The 13,454-nt window shown below is 46.3% G+C and overlaps 1 protein-coding gene and 1 non-coding gene across 3 annotated transcripts in view; both read right to left on the bottom strand.

Annotated features, from left to right (window-relative positions):
- THSD4 (thrombospondin type 1 domain containing 4) overlaps nt 1–13,454 on the bottom strand; it is a 571,330-nt gene that overhangs the window by 16,896 nt on the left and 540,980 nt on the right. For both annotated transcript variants that reach the window (XM_060097078.1, XM_060097079.1), the window contains 5 exons: nt 13,216–13,312; nt 8,323–8,598; nt 3,472–3,601; nt 2,301–2,505; nt 1,541–1,714 (listed from right to left, as the gene is read on the bottom strand). In XM_060097078.1, the coding sequence (XP_059953061.1) occupies nt 1,541–1,714; nt 2,301–2,505; nt 3,472–3,601; nt 8,323–8,598; nt 13,216–13,312 (882 nt within the window). The remainder of the gene's footprint in view (nt 1–1,540; nt 1,715–2,300; nt 2,506–3,471; nt 3,602–8,322; nt 8,599–13,215; nt 13,313–13,454) is intronic.
- On the bottom strand, nt 9,474–9,546 carry TRNAR-UCU (transfer RNA arginine (anticodon UCU)). The gene has a single exon. It is a non-coding gene; the product is annotated as a tRNA-Arg (tRNA).

A 13,454-nucleotide genomic window follows, 5' to 3' on the forward strand; every position in this document is an offset into this window, starting at 1 on the left:
CTGGAAACCTCTGACCACTTCTAAGGCACGCTTTCCTCCATTACGGAATGTCAGTATGGCACCCTGTCCTAGATGTTCAGGGACAGTCTTCTTTCCAAATAGCCTGTCCCACGGCTGTGATTAATACACTTACACTTGTCAGACTGTTGTTTGGGCTTTCGATTTCGAAAATCTATTCAGCAGCAGAATAGTGAGTGCGCAAAAACTCGGGCACACCATCTGCCTGCTAGGAGCTGAGTCTGGACTGGTCTGGGAAAGGACGGCTGAAGTCCGTCACAAGACATTGCTGCCTGATACTAAGGCAGATGGTTCCAGTCCCCGAGGGCCACAGCTATGGGAGTATTGGGAGGTGGCCTGATAGTAAGGGAGAGCTGGGCCTGGGAACTGGACACATCAGTGTTAATACCCCTGCTATCTGTGTGACCCATGCTCACCTGGACAGCTGGTACAGGGACACATTCCTGGCAGGATGACTCAGAGTCTGCACTGGAACAAGGTTTCCAGGGATTTGTAGGCACATTACAGTTTCGAAGCGCCCTGAGGAATTCTGCTAAGGGAAATGGTGCAGACCTGGCCTAACTGGGAGGGAGGGACTAAGGACAGATGCAGCCACTAATGTCTCCATCCCGGTTAAACCTCCAAGGTCTTCTGAAGAATCCAGAAACCCAGAAACTGTTCATCTGATGAGCAGTCCAGCTGCCCTGGTCAGAATATGCCTACTGGCAGCCAATCAACAGCTTCCACAAGAAAAGGCAGGCAAAACTCCTTATCTCCTTCCCCGATCGCTCCTTCACCCCAACATACATCCTTGAATTTTGCTTAGTATTTTTCCCTAACATTTTTTTTTAATTGTGGTAAAATACGCGTAACATAAAATTTACCATATGAATCATTTTTTAAGAGTCAGTGGCATTAAGTACATTCACATTGTTGTGCGACCATCACCACCATCCAACTCCAGAATCCCTCTCTCTTCTGATATAACTCTTATTTTTGTCTTTGATAGATGAATTCAATTTCTTAATGGCTTCCGTTGTACACAGGTAACTGGTGGTCTAATGATGAACTATAGACGCCTTTGAGTTCATCCTTGACACCTGACACCAGGGACCCTAAGGCGGCTGCGCTACTGGGGAGGGGAATGGTGGGATTGGTTTTGAGTTTGTAAGAAGCAGGGAAGGGGGCCTGCTATTTGCTGAGTGCCTGTTCTATGCCATGCACGCCCAAGATGTAGGAAAGGGGTGATGTAATCCCTCGCTTTATTTAGAATTTCATTACTTAATATTCGTGTGATGTGCTAAAGAGAATTAAATGAATTCTTTCATACCCACGTCTCGATCTTGGAGGCCCTCAGTCTTCATAGAAGGATAGAAAGCCTACAGTAGTTCACCTCTGGGTTTTTCCCCAAAGTCAGAAATCACCTTTGGGATTCCAAGCTAGCGATTCGTCTCTGTGTGGTTTGGGGCACCTCGTGATGCACGGCTCCTGCCCATCAGACCAGCAGACTTGGTCCCACCCGCCCACCGTCCGGCACGCTCACCCTCTCGCTCCACTCCGTCAGGAACCAGCTCTTGGCGCAGGGTCCCATGTCGCAGTTCTCAATGTCGTTGGGCCGGAGTTTCATGTTGCATTCCTCGTCATCGACCACGTCCCCGATGTTGCTCACACACTTCACATCGCGGGTCCTCTGCCCCACTCCGCAGGGCACCGAGCACTAAAACACAGCAAGCGCACGTCAGCACACCGGGCAGTGCCCGCTCTGAGGGCCCCTCTGGTCAGGGTGCCCTTGTCCTCGTTACCCGCCACCTGAGCAGAGGACGGGGTGGGGCGAGACTCCTGGGTTGCCGGGTCCCCTCTCAAGCGATGCTACCTGGGGAGGATCCCAGCCTGAAAACATCACATGCCTTCTCTCTAAGATCTGCTTGGATGTCTCGCCTACTTTGATCCTCTGGGCCTCAGTTTTGCCATCTATAAAATGGGAGAGCACGATTGGAAGGAGGAGTTGGCTCTAGCAGCCTTTGCCAGCCTTCACTCCACCATGACACAGGAGAGAGAGGACACCTGTGTACACACGGCTCCCATGGGCTCACCCTGAAAGTTGACCCTTAAGTCTATCAGGATGATAGGATGGCCCTATCAGCACATCTTATGGTTTGCAGAATAGTCCTTCCAGAACCCCACAGGATGGGTCCTCCTGGAGAACCCAGGGTTCTCCCACGTCAGGTCTTGGAGGGGGGAGGCAGGAGCGTGGCGGTAGGTCTAGGAGGGGGAGCTCCAGAGCAGGCTGGCCTGCTGCGTACCGAGGTCCAGTCCGTCCGGATCTGCCACTCACTGCAGATCTTGAGCTGGCAGGTGCTGGTGGTCTCGGGCTTCTCCAGGTGCTGGCAGCGGTAGGGCTGCACCGTCAGGCTGCGGTTGGCGTACACCTGGCGACACAGAACCTGGCGGTGCTGCATGCCCAGGCCACAGGTTTTGCTGCACTCAGACCACTCCCCGATGTCCCAGCTAGCTCAGGAACGAGAGATCGAGAGGGACCGGTCACTTCGGTCAACAGGAAGAGAGCATCTTACACAGAAGTTGGCCAAGCCAACTTACAAAGAAGCATCAGAATTGTTATGGGTGATCCCCAGCCCAGAGCAGTGCCTGGCAGTCTGCCTAAGGCCGTCTGACTCCATAAAGAATGTGGCTCTGTTCCATATTCTCTTTACCAGTGATTAGGGCCCAGATTCCGTAAAATTATAGAAAACCAAGAAGGTACAAAAGATTTTTATCTAGTCAGAAAAATAACTCCAAAGATGAGTTTTATTACCCTGTAGAACATTAACCCACTTTGGAACTAACTTAGAAATCTTCTTCCAACCTTTGTTATTTTTCATGAACTATTTACACATCAGTTTCACATATTCTCCTCTGTTATCCTGCTTTGTCATTTCCTTAAATAAGACATCGGCACATGGGCACTATGTCTTCAGATGAGAATTATGTTCTTATTAGTTTGAGAATTATGTTTTGACCCCTTTTAGGGCTTTCCCTCCTTGTTCTTCTAAAAGTGTCCTATTTATTATTCAATAACTAAACCAAGACCTCTCCTGAGACACTCCCCAAGCAGATGTATTTGTGACTTACATTAGTCTCTCTCTGTACATAGCTCACCTGAGCACTGACTGAACTGGATTGTAACTCTTTGCTTCCCTCTTTGTTTTCCTTGCCAGCTAAAACCTAATTTCTCCAGTTCACCAAAGGCTTCCTGGGAGTGTGCTGACCAGTTAAAGGCTATGAGCTCCTGTGTTAATCCTGAAAGACAGGTGTGCTTGCTAAACAGATTGCATTTTATGCATAGACTAAGTCTCCTGTTTCTAAATCAGATGTAGGCTGACTTAAAAATTAGATTACATCTACTACTAGGGTCCTATGCACAAGCAACTAGAAGTGAGCTGAAAACAGGCAACCGAAACAGAGAGGCCCTCTTACAAGGCTGGGCAAGGGAAGATGTTGCAGGGTTCCTCCTCCGGGGTTGGCTTCATGCTCGAGTCACAGTAGCTCTCAGGAACCTCTTCGTGAGTGTTTCTGTTCACACAGCGAAAAATAGGGTACTGCGATCCTGCAGGGATAAGAAGAACAACACACTCTAATGCTGGGCTATGAATGCAGATGTGCAGAGATCCGGGTGCTGATGAAGAAAAGCCTCAGAAACAGAACGATTCACACACACACACTCCTCCATTCCTGAGTTTACACGCAGCTCCTGCACAAGGGCTTTCCTAGGCACTGTCCGGGGCAAAGAAGAGCAGGAATAGTTCCTGCCCTCAAAGGCCTTATAATCTATTTGTGGACATGGTTTGAACATGTTCAAAGGCAGATAAAAACAATTCCCCTAAGAGTTCAAGACAACAAGAAAGATCAATAGGCAGGGGAATGATTATAAAATGAACACAAATAATAACTTCTTGAAGGTTTTCCGCAGACATGAAAGAGAGAGGGTTTTGCAGAGAGAGGGTTGGTTTTGGGGAGCTGTGCACACGTGCGTCTTGGAGGGGGGCTCTGTCCAGGCCGTGGAACTGGAACAAAAGTGCATGGCAAACTGGCCTGCAAGCGCCAGGTATGTTGAAGCAACAGTCAGGTTGGGGCAGAGAAGTAAGAAGATTCAAGAGAGGTTAGAAAAGCAGCTGGCTTTGCCTTTGTAAATCATTTTACACATTCCCCCAGTAAAGTACTGATCCAGTGGAATTTTAGTTATTTGAGTATATGTCTGCCTCCTATGAGATGGTGAGTTTCTAGGGGACAGGAGTAGTGCTTGCTCAACCCTGTAACCCCAGTACAGCAGGGGAGTAAGTGCTCCATAAAAGTTTGTTGAGTGAATATTTATCAGAGGTCTAATATTTGCTTTTGTTACTTTGCTAAAAAAAATACTGACTGCCTAAGTTTTTTTGTTTTAAATGCACAGCCTCATGTTTCATACTTAATAAGGCATAATCTATTTTGGAGAAAAAGTCAAAGTTTGTTCAGTGAAATTTCTAGCTCTCAACTGGAAAAAACAAAACAAAAACTGATTCAATTCGGCCTGCCTCTCTGGCTCTCTGCTACCCCCTGGTGGCAGCACTGAAGTATTACTACCGTGTGTTTACAAAGAACCGTAACTGGGGGAAGGTGCAACCCGAGCGTCTGGAGAGTAAGATGCTTTTTCATAAATGACTGTGCACCCACTCCACCCACCCCCGGCCCCAGTCTAGGCCAGTAGCTGAGTCCTGCTAGGCAGAACACTGGCATTTAGCCTACAGCTTTGTCTCAGTTGTGTTGCTAATTGGCCAGGCATTTAGAGTTTCTCAACGTCAACTTGCTATAATTTTAATTGTAACTAAAGGGATAACTTTGAATGTGTCTCTAAATATTTCAGCAGCCACGAAGTGTTCCAATGCTTCTTTAAGCTGATTTTGTGGGACACACCGAGCCAGAAGGTAGTTCTTGTAAAAAACATGACAGTTTGTAAGACAGATTTGAATCAGAAACAATCGTCTGTTTAAACTACTACGGGCGTAAACATTTACAATGCAGCTATAACTTGAGACCATTATTTTAAAATAATGTTCCAATTAAGCATAATTATTAGCTGAGTAAAAAGCAGTACTATGCATAGCACAGGGAGATCAGCTCGGTGCTTTGTGAACACCTAGAGGGGTGGCATAGGGAGGGTGGGAGGGAGGGAGACACAAGAAGGAGGAGATATGGGGATGTATGTATATGTATAGCTGAGTCACTTTGTTATACAGCAGAAACTGACACACCATTGTAAAGCAATTATACTCCAATAAAGATGTTAAAAAAAAGCAGTACTGGCTATAAAATTAATAGGAAGCAAAAACTTTTGTGGAATTAAATTTTGTCCAGTAACATATCTGCTTCCATTAAGAAGAGATTTTTAATGAAATTCAACGAACATTAAGGACATTGTGCTGAGTTACAAAGATGAATAAGATTCAGTTCACAGCTTGCAGGATACTCATTGGGACGCAGTTATTAAGGGATTAAGTAAAAATTTTATTATTTAGCCCATCCCTTTCCCATCAGACCATGTGGGTTTAACTTTTCTACTTACACGTTTGTGGACTGGAAGGCAAAAGTAACTACCCCGACTGCTTGGCACTAATGAGGGAGAAATTGAGTATCTTTAGCTGAAAGGATACAAGTTACCCTAGGAAAGCTCTGTGCCTTGGAAAGATGGGTCCTGTTTGGGGCTGTGTGCACTTTGGCCACTGCCTGCCTTCCGCCTGGTCCAGTTCCAGCGTTTAGCCCAGGAAATAAACTCAGAGGTACTCTTTCTGTCTCCGATGGTGAGAAAACACTAGATCTATAGTTCTTGACTCCAATGACCGAAAAGGTTTCTTCCTCTGGGTCAGTTTATATTTCTGCAGAAAGGGAGGCTATCACTCAAAATGGTACCTGGCCACCTCTTCATTGTCCAAGCATGCCACACAATTAGCCCTCTAAGTGCTGGCCAGCAAGAATGGGGTGGGGAGGTCAGGTGCTGGCTGGGCTTCAGGGAGCAGGAACAATCTGGGATCAGTTTGGTTGGGCTGTATGTTCAACGTGTTGATCTAAACAGAAGTGTGTTATGTTGGAGGGGGGACTGTACCACAGGTAATCAGTGGACATTAAATGAGGTAAGTTGGTGAATTCAGGGGACCGTGTAGAGGTCAGTGAGGCATTGTGGAGAGATGGACAAAATAAGAAGAAAGACAAAATTAAATAACTCTAGTCTTGGAACGTCAGGGATCAACTGGGCCAAGCCAGGAGTTTGACCAGATAAACAGAGGTCTGGGCAGTGACTGGACAGAGTATGGGCCTCTCTTGTACACCAGTGACAGGGCTCCCCCCTGTGATCATGCTGTCATGATGCTGGAATTTTTAATCTGAGAGGCACAGAAATGTGTGGTCTGGTGAGTGTTGCCAGGAGGGACTGGAGGAGAGTTTGGGAGAGGGTTTGTGTGGGGAAAATGATGAGATCACGAGGCAAGTGGACTTGGCATGTGCAGAAAAGAGATGGACAGCCGTGGCAGGCTCAGAATTTCTTGGTCACGGCACACTTGTCACTACCACTGACAGCCATGAGATGAGCTAAATGTTTTGTGCATCCACACTGCCTCCCTGCCCTGATGTCTCTGAGGCCATCGCTGGCTGGGAGCAAACCTTAGAGGGACAAAGGGGTCCTTCCATCATGCCTGGTACAGAAGAGATACAGCACAGATACAGACCGTTGAATGACCACCTGGATGAGTCCAGTGAACATAAGGCTGGGTGAGTAGCACGTAGGGTGCATGGCAAAGGGCACATGCTCTTGTCCTTGTCCCACTGTGTCCACAATGCAATGCCTTATGGTCTCCAGACAGGCCTACATCTCATCCTACTGGAAAGGCTGGGCCAGGCTGTCTTTAAAGACATGAAATGGAGGAGACTCTTCTACACATGCCACCCTTGATATCAAACCACATGACAACAATCTTTATCCTTTCTCCTAGTTTTCACCTAGTTCTGAGTGTATCTGTTTCTGTTAGCAGGCATCACACCACTACCTAAATGGCAGACTATTTCAGCACTATCAAAATACCTTTTGATCCTGGGCTCCTATGTCAAGTACATTTCATTTCACACTGCTTACCTCTGTGGCGTCATGGACAGATCCTCACTAAACTGATTTTGGCCTTAATGCATAATTATCTCTAGCTTTCTGCCTCTTTTTTTTTTTTTTTTTTTTTTGGCGGTACGCGGGCCTCTCACTGCTGTGGCCTCTCCCGTTGCGGAGCACAGGCTCCAGACGTGCAGCCTCAGCGGCCATGGCTCACGGGCCCAGCCGCTCTGTGGCATGTGGGATCTTCCCGGACCGGGGCACGAACCCATGTCCCCTTCATCGGCAGGCGGACTCGCAACCACTGTGCCACCAGGGAAGCCCTGAGAATGACTTTTGAATGGCATTTGTGTAAGTGTTCCACAACCTTGACTTGTACGTCAGCTTGTAAATCTTGAAGTAGGTGAGTGTATTCTCTGATTATTAATGAACACACTGTGCAGGAAAGGGTTAACTCAGCAGGCCTGGGTTGCTCAGACCCTGCATATTCCAAAGAGAGACCTGTATTCAGGACTGGCCCTTGACCAGGGCTGGAGATAACCTCAGAGCCCTTGGAATATTCTGCTGATAAGAGTTTTTCTATGCCAGAGACCTTGGGTTGCGCTCTGTCAGTTTGACAAGCTAGTTTATGCCAACAATGTGATTTCTGTGAATGCCTGTCTTTGCCTGCCTGAGGCCTTAGGCCATGTTGTATTAGTTTGACCTCTGGGGTGCTAAAGGCTGAGTAGCTAATGTGGGAACTACATGCCTATGTGGTTGAAGCTCAATAAATCCCCTGGACACCAAAGCTGGAGTGAGCTTCTCTGGTTGGCAATACTTGGCTCATATACAATATCGTTGAGAGAACCAAGTGCATCCCTGTGCCACTCTACTGGGAGGGGACACCTGGAGGCTGGCACCTGGTGTCTCCTGGACTTTGTCACATGTGCTTTTCCCTTTGCTGATGCCAATCTGTAGCCTTTCACTGTTATAAATTGTAACCATGAGCACAGCAGGTTTTCTGAGTTCTCTAAGTCCTTCCGGTGGATCACCGAGCCTGAGGGTGGTCTTGGGGACCCCCCAACACAGCCTCACACTAACGAGCAATCTCACAGTCAGGCTCAAGGAGGGGAAGCTTTGCCACGTGCCTGGGGCCTACCTGCATGTTCCCAACTCCTGCTCGGGGATCTGCAGAGACCCTCCTAGCCCGCACATGAGCTCACCTTTCCCGCAGGTTGTCGAGCACTCCGTCGTCCCCAGCTGTTTCCAGTTGTGATCCCGGCTCCGCCGTGGGGTCTGTGGTGCTGGTGGTACCACATTGTCCGGCCGGTGGGGAGAGAATCTATCAGGATGCCTGACCGGGAAGGTCTGTGCTGATTCCGAGGTGAATATTTCAGATGCCCCGCCGTGCACGTCTGCCTTCTCTTCGTCCTCCTCTTTCCCTTCTCCCTCCTGCTGGCTCCCCCCTTCTGCTACCAGCTGGCCGTTGAAGGGCTCCCCTAGGAGAGGCAAGTGCACACACCACAGAAGATGGGTTTGGATGGTGAGTTGTAAAGAGGCAATGGCTCCAACATTAGAAAATAGGTAGCATGAGATCATTTCTAATTCATAGCACATAAATTTAAAATAGGCAGATGTTAATTTCCCCAATATTAAAAACATTATTAAAAATGAATAAGAAAAAGATGAACATCACAGTAGGGAAAGTGGGCAAGGGACAGGGAGAGGCAATTTCTTTTCACATGAGAAGAAATACACACAGTCAAAAGTCACACAACAACGCTCAACTTCCTTCCTAATTAAAGAACTACATGAGAAAGCAACTAACAACAGCAATTCTATTTACCTAACAATAAAGATGAGAAACTCTGGAAACCCTTAAATCCCTAGACCCCTCGCTGAAGGTGCAGGAAAACACACTTTTGCACACTGGGTGAGCCTGCAAATACACGCAAAGTTTTGGAGGGCGACTTGGCAATATCTCTCTAAATTTTAAATGCACACACCTTTTGACCTAGGGATTCAGTTTCCAGGACAATAGTCATACAAATATTCTCATTCTTTTATATAAAGTGGTATTATAAGTATGGTTACTAATTTGAAACAGCAAAACAGTAAAATGAACTTAAATGTCTACCAGTGGTAGTGGTTCAAATAAATTATACTACAACCAAGAATGAAATATTATGCTATTTTTTAAAAGAATGAAGCAAATACATGTTGTGACATGGAGATATGACCCATAGGTTGTTTAGTGAAAGAAAAGAGCATAGCAGAATTCAGTTTGTATACACATACACAGATGTGGCCGGACACTTTTTGAGAGACTATTTTTTTTTTTTTTTGCCACATTGTGCAGCATGTGGGATCTTCGTTCCCTGACTGGGGATCAAACCCAGGCTCCCTGCATTAGAAGAGCAGAGTTTTAACCACTGGACCACCAGGGAAGTCCTTGAGAGATTAATTTGTGTTTTGTTCTTTATCTCTGTTCCTCCTCCTATCCTATTCCAAGTGGCCAAGTTCTTAGATTTTCTTGTCTGAGATTTTTGCAGGAGTGAAAGTGAAAGGTGCAGGAAGTTAACAGCTCTTCCTTCCCACAGGGAAAGCCTCAGGTCCCAGAGGGGCCAGCCCAGGGAAAGGAGGAGGGAAAAGTGGAGAGAGCGCTTTCTCAGAGAGAGAGAGACAGAGAGAGAGAGATCTCCAAAGTGAGGAGAGGCACGTGTTTGAGGTCTTGGGTTTCCTGAGCACCACAGACCTGCCAGGCAGGTATCTTTCCTCTATCTGGGGTGTGTGTGGGAGCCCCCAGATTGACTGAGATTGAGTATTCTACCAGTTTCAGAGAAGTTTCAAACTGAGGTTAGATTTATGTTGGCTTATGGAAAAGACTGGCACACTTAGATTGTAGACAAATATTCAAACTGGCCGCATACATGTTTGTATATGCACGGAAAGGGCTGGGTAGGGTCCCACCAAATTGTAAAGAGAGATTCCCTCTGGGAAGATGGGAGAGGGCTGAGGTTGGGAATACTGCATTTTTAAAAAATAGACATATATATAATATAAAATACGTATATTAATTAGAGCAGTTTAGGTTCGCAGCAAAATCAAGTGGCAAGTCTAGAAAGTTCCCGTATCTCTCCTGCCCCACACATGCACAGCCTCCACCATCAACATCCCACACCAGAGTGGTACGTTTGTTACAACTGATGAGCCTACACTGACACATCCTTATCATCCAAAGTCCATATTTTACATTAGGGTTCACTCTTGGTGTTGTACATTCTGTGGGTTTTGACAAATGTATGACATCTATCGACCATTGTAGTATCACACAGAATAGTTTCACTGCCTTAAAATCCTCTATGCTCTGCCTGTTCATCCCTCCCTCCCCTCTAATCCCCGGTAACCACTGATCTGTTTAATGTCTCCATAGTTTTGTCTTCTCCAGAATACCATACATACATACTTGGAATCATACAATATGGAGACTTTTCAGATTGGCTTCTTTCACTTAGTAATATGCAGTTAAGATTCCTACGTGTCCTTTCATGGCTTGATAGCTCATTTCTTTTTAACACTGGATAATATTCCATTGCCTGGATATACCACAGTTCCTTTATCCAAATTTACCTACTGAAAGACATCTTGGATGCTTCCAAGTTTTGGCAGTTATGGAGCAGTTGCATTTTACTTTACATATTTCCATTTTGATTGAATAGTGTTCAAGCATTCATTAGTTTAATATAAAATAAGGAGGCAAATTCTAAGGTTACTATAAAATGCAGTTAAAACTTAGAGCTTTCTCTACCCTTTCAGCAGCACTTTCTTATTTAGTTGGCTACTTATAATACTTCATGGTTTAAAATATTATATGCAAATTAAACTAATAGAATCAAGGCCAGCATACGAATATAAATGAAACTGTCCAAGATGTTATCAGATAAAACATTTTAAAATCTTTTATGTACCTTATATATACTGGGCACTGTGCTAGGATGGACACCTAATTTATGCAATACCTTCCCCCTCCCAAATAAAACCTTTGAGTGTATGTTTTTCCCTCTCTGTTTTGTAGACTGGGAATGTGTTCAGAGAAGTTACTGACTTGCCTGAGGATGCACAGCAAGAAAGTGGCAGAATTGAATTCAAGCTCTGGCCTCCTGACTCCACTGATATGGTGGATGAAGCCTGGTCCAGATTGCCTCTCCTCACCAACTTTTTATAGCTAACCCCTTCTGGCCTGCCCTGTCCCACATAGCTGATCCCAGAACCACAGGCTACCCATTAGCTGAGACCCATTAGGCTTGTTATCACTCATCACCATCCTATATGATTTCAAATAGTCTGTCCAATTGTCCTTATAAATCAGCATCAGTAATCTCAAAATTTCCCCAACTGAACTTGGTTTCTCAGACTGTATATTGCTCCTGGAAATGGTTTAAAAATTCTTTCAGGGCTTCCCTGGTGGTGCAGTGGTTGAGAGACCGCCTGCCAATGCAGGGGACGTGGGTTCGTGCCCCGGTCCATGAGGATTCCACATGCTGTGGGGGGGCTGGGCCCATGAGCCATGGCCGCTGGGCCTGCAGGTCCGGAGCCTGTGCTCCACAACAGGAGAGGCCACAACAGTGAGAGGCCCGCGCACCGCAAAAAAAAAAAAATCTTTCAGGCTGGGTGTGCTGACTTGGAGTTTGGACAACACATGTACCCCATGTGCCAGGTGGCTCCTCCCCAACCTGTAACAATCAGATAACCTGGTTATCCAATCGGCAGCCCAGAGAAGGATGTACAGCCAGGTCTCGCATCTGTCCCCTCACTTTCTAGGACAGGTGTTGGACCAGGTCACCTGTAGGCAGTGTAATAAGCACAGGGGCTAGTGACCCAGGCTGACCTGAGGTCATTGTGGGACCTGGGCAAGTAACTCAATCTCTCTAAGCTTCCATCTCCTTACTCTTAAAATGGGACTAATAACAGTACCTCCCTCTGAGCATAGTTGTGAGAATTTGATGAGTTAGTCTATGTGAAGGGCTCAGCAGTGTCTGGCACATAGCGAGGACTCTGCGTGTGAGTGATTATTAGCGATTATTATTAATATTTCTGCAGACCCTTCTGTCTGAAAGATGGAAAAGACAGTCTCCATTTGGGTGGTGGGCTCCCTCACCATTTGGTAAAGAAATATCAGCCAGGGGCTGCGCTATACCCAGCAGAGGCAAGCAAAGCTGCTGGCTCTGTCAGCAGAGCCCACAGGGAAGAGGTGGATGGTTAGGTGTGAATTCATTATTCTCTTCTTATAGGTGAAAGCTGTGTTAGCAGAAGCAGAAGGGGACCAAGAGAAAAGGCATGTGGTAGGCAGAATAATGGCCCTCTGAAGATGTCTGTGTCCTAATATCTGGAACCTGGGATGTGTTATTTTATACTGCAAAAGGGATTTTGCAGATGTGATTAAGTTATCCTGGATTTTGAGATGGAGAGATTACCCTGAATTATCTGGCTGAGCTCAATGTAATCGGAAGGGTCCTTGTAAGAAAGAGGCGAGAGTCAGAGAAGGAGAGATGACAGAAGAAGAGGGTCAGAGGCAGAGAGAGATTTGAAGGTGCTATTCAGCTGACTTTGAAGACAGAGGAAGGGGCCATGAACCAAGAAACGCAGGTGGCCTCTGCTGAAAAAGGCAAGGAAACTGATTCTTTCCCGGAGCCTGCACAGGGAGCACAGCCTGCCAACACCTTGATTCCTGCCCAGCAAAACCCATTTTGGACTTCTGACCTCCGGAACTATAAGACAGTAAATTTGTGTTGCTTTATGCCCCTGAGTTTAAGGTCATTTGTTATAGCAGCGATAGGAAACTAATATAAAAGACATTTCAAAATGTTGAACTAGAAAGACAGACTGAGAATGTTCACTTCATTTTTGAATCAAGTGAATGAAACAGTCTTGTCCGTGAAGGCTCAGGCAAATGGTGAAGCATCCTCTGATATCAATGCCCATTGACTCTGAAATATGTGTCCATGGGTTTTCTCTGTGTTGACCAAGAGACAGAGGGCAGATACACAAGAAGAATAGAGAAAGGGCGTTAAAAGGAAATGATCCGGAGTGACCGGCAGCAAAACCAGAAATTTTACCTGGTCTCCTGTGAGGCAGCGCCTGTGGGCTGATGGCATTGTTCCCCATGATTACGTACTCGTAGTGGACGCCTGGGTTAGGCTGCTGGTGTATCATCTGACAACACAAAGGTCAATGTCACTGCACTGGCACACATGCATGCCCCCTTCCTGCTGGCTTTGGGCTCAATGGTGTAAGTGGCACTAACTATAAATGAGTGGACTGATTTACATCTAATAATATTAGCGGACTGGTGACC

The sequence above is a fragment of the Mesoplodon densirostris genome, chromosome 4 (assembly GCF_025265405.1).
Source record: "Mesoplodon densirostris isolate mMesDen1 chromosome 4, mMesDen1 primary haplotype, whole genome shotgun sequence".
In the NCBI taxonomy this organism is placed as follows: domain Eukaryota; kingdom Metazoa; phylum Chordata; class Mammalia; order Artiodactyla; family Ziphiidae; genus Mesoplodon; species Mesoplodon densirostris.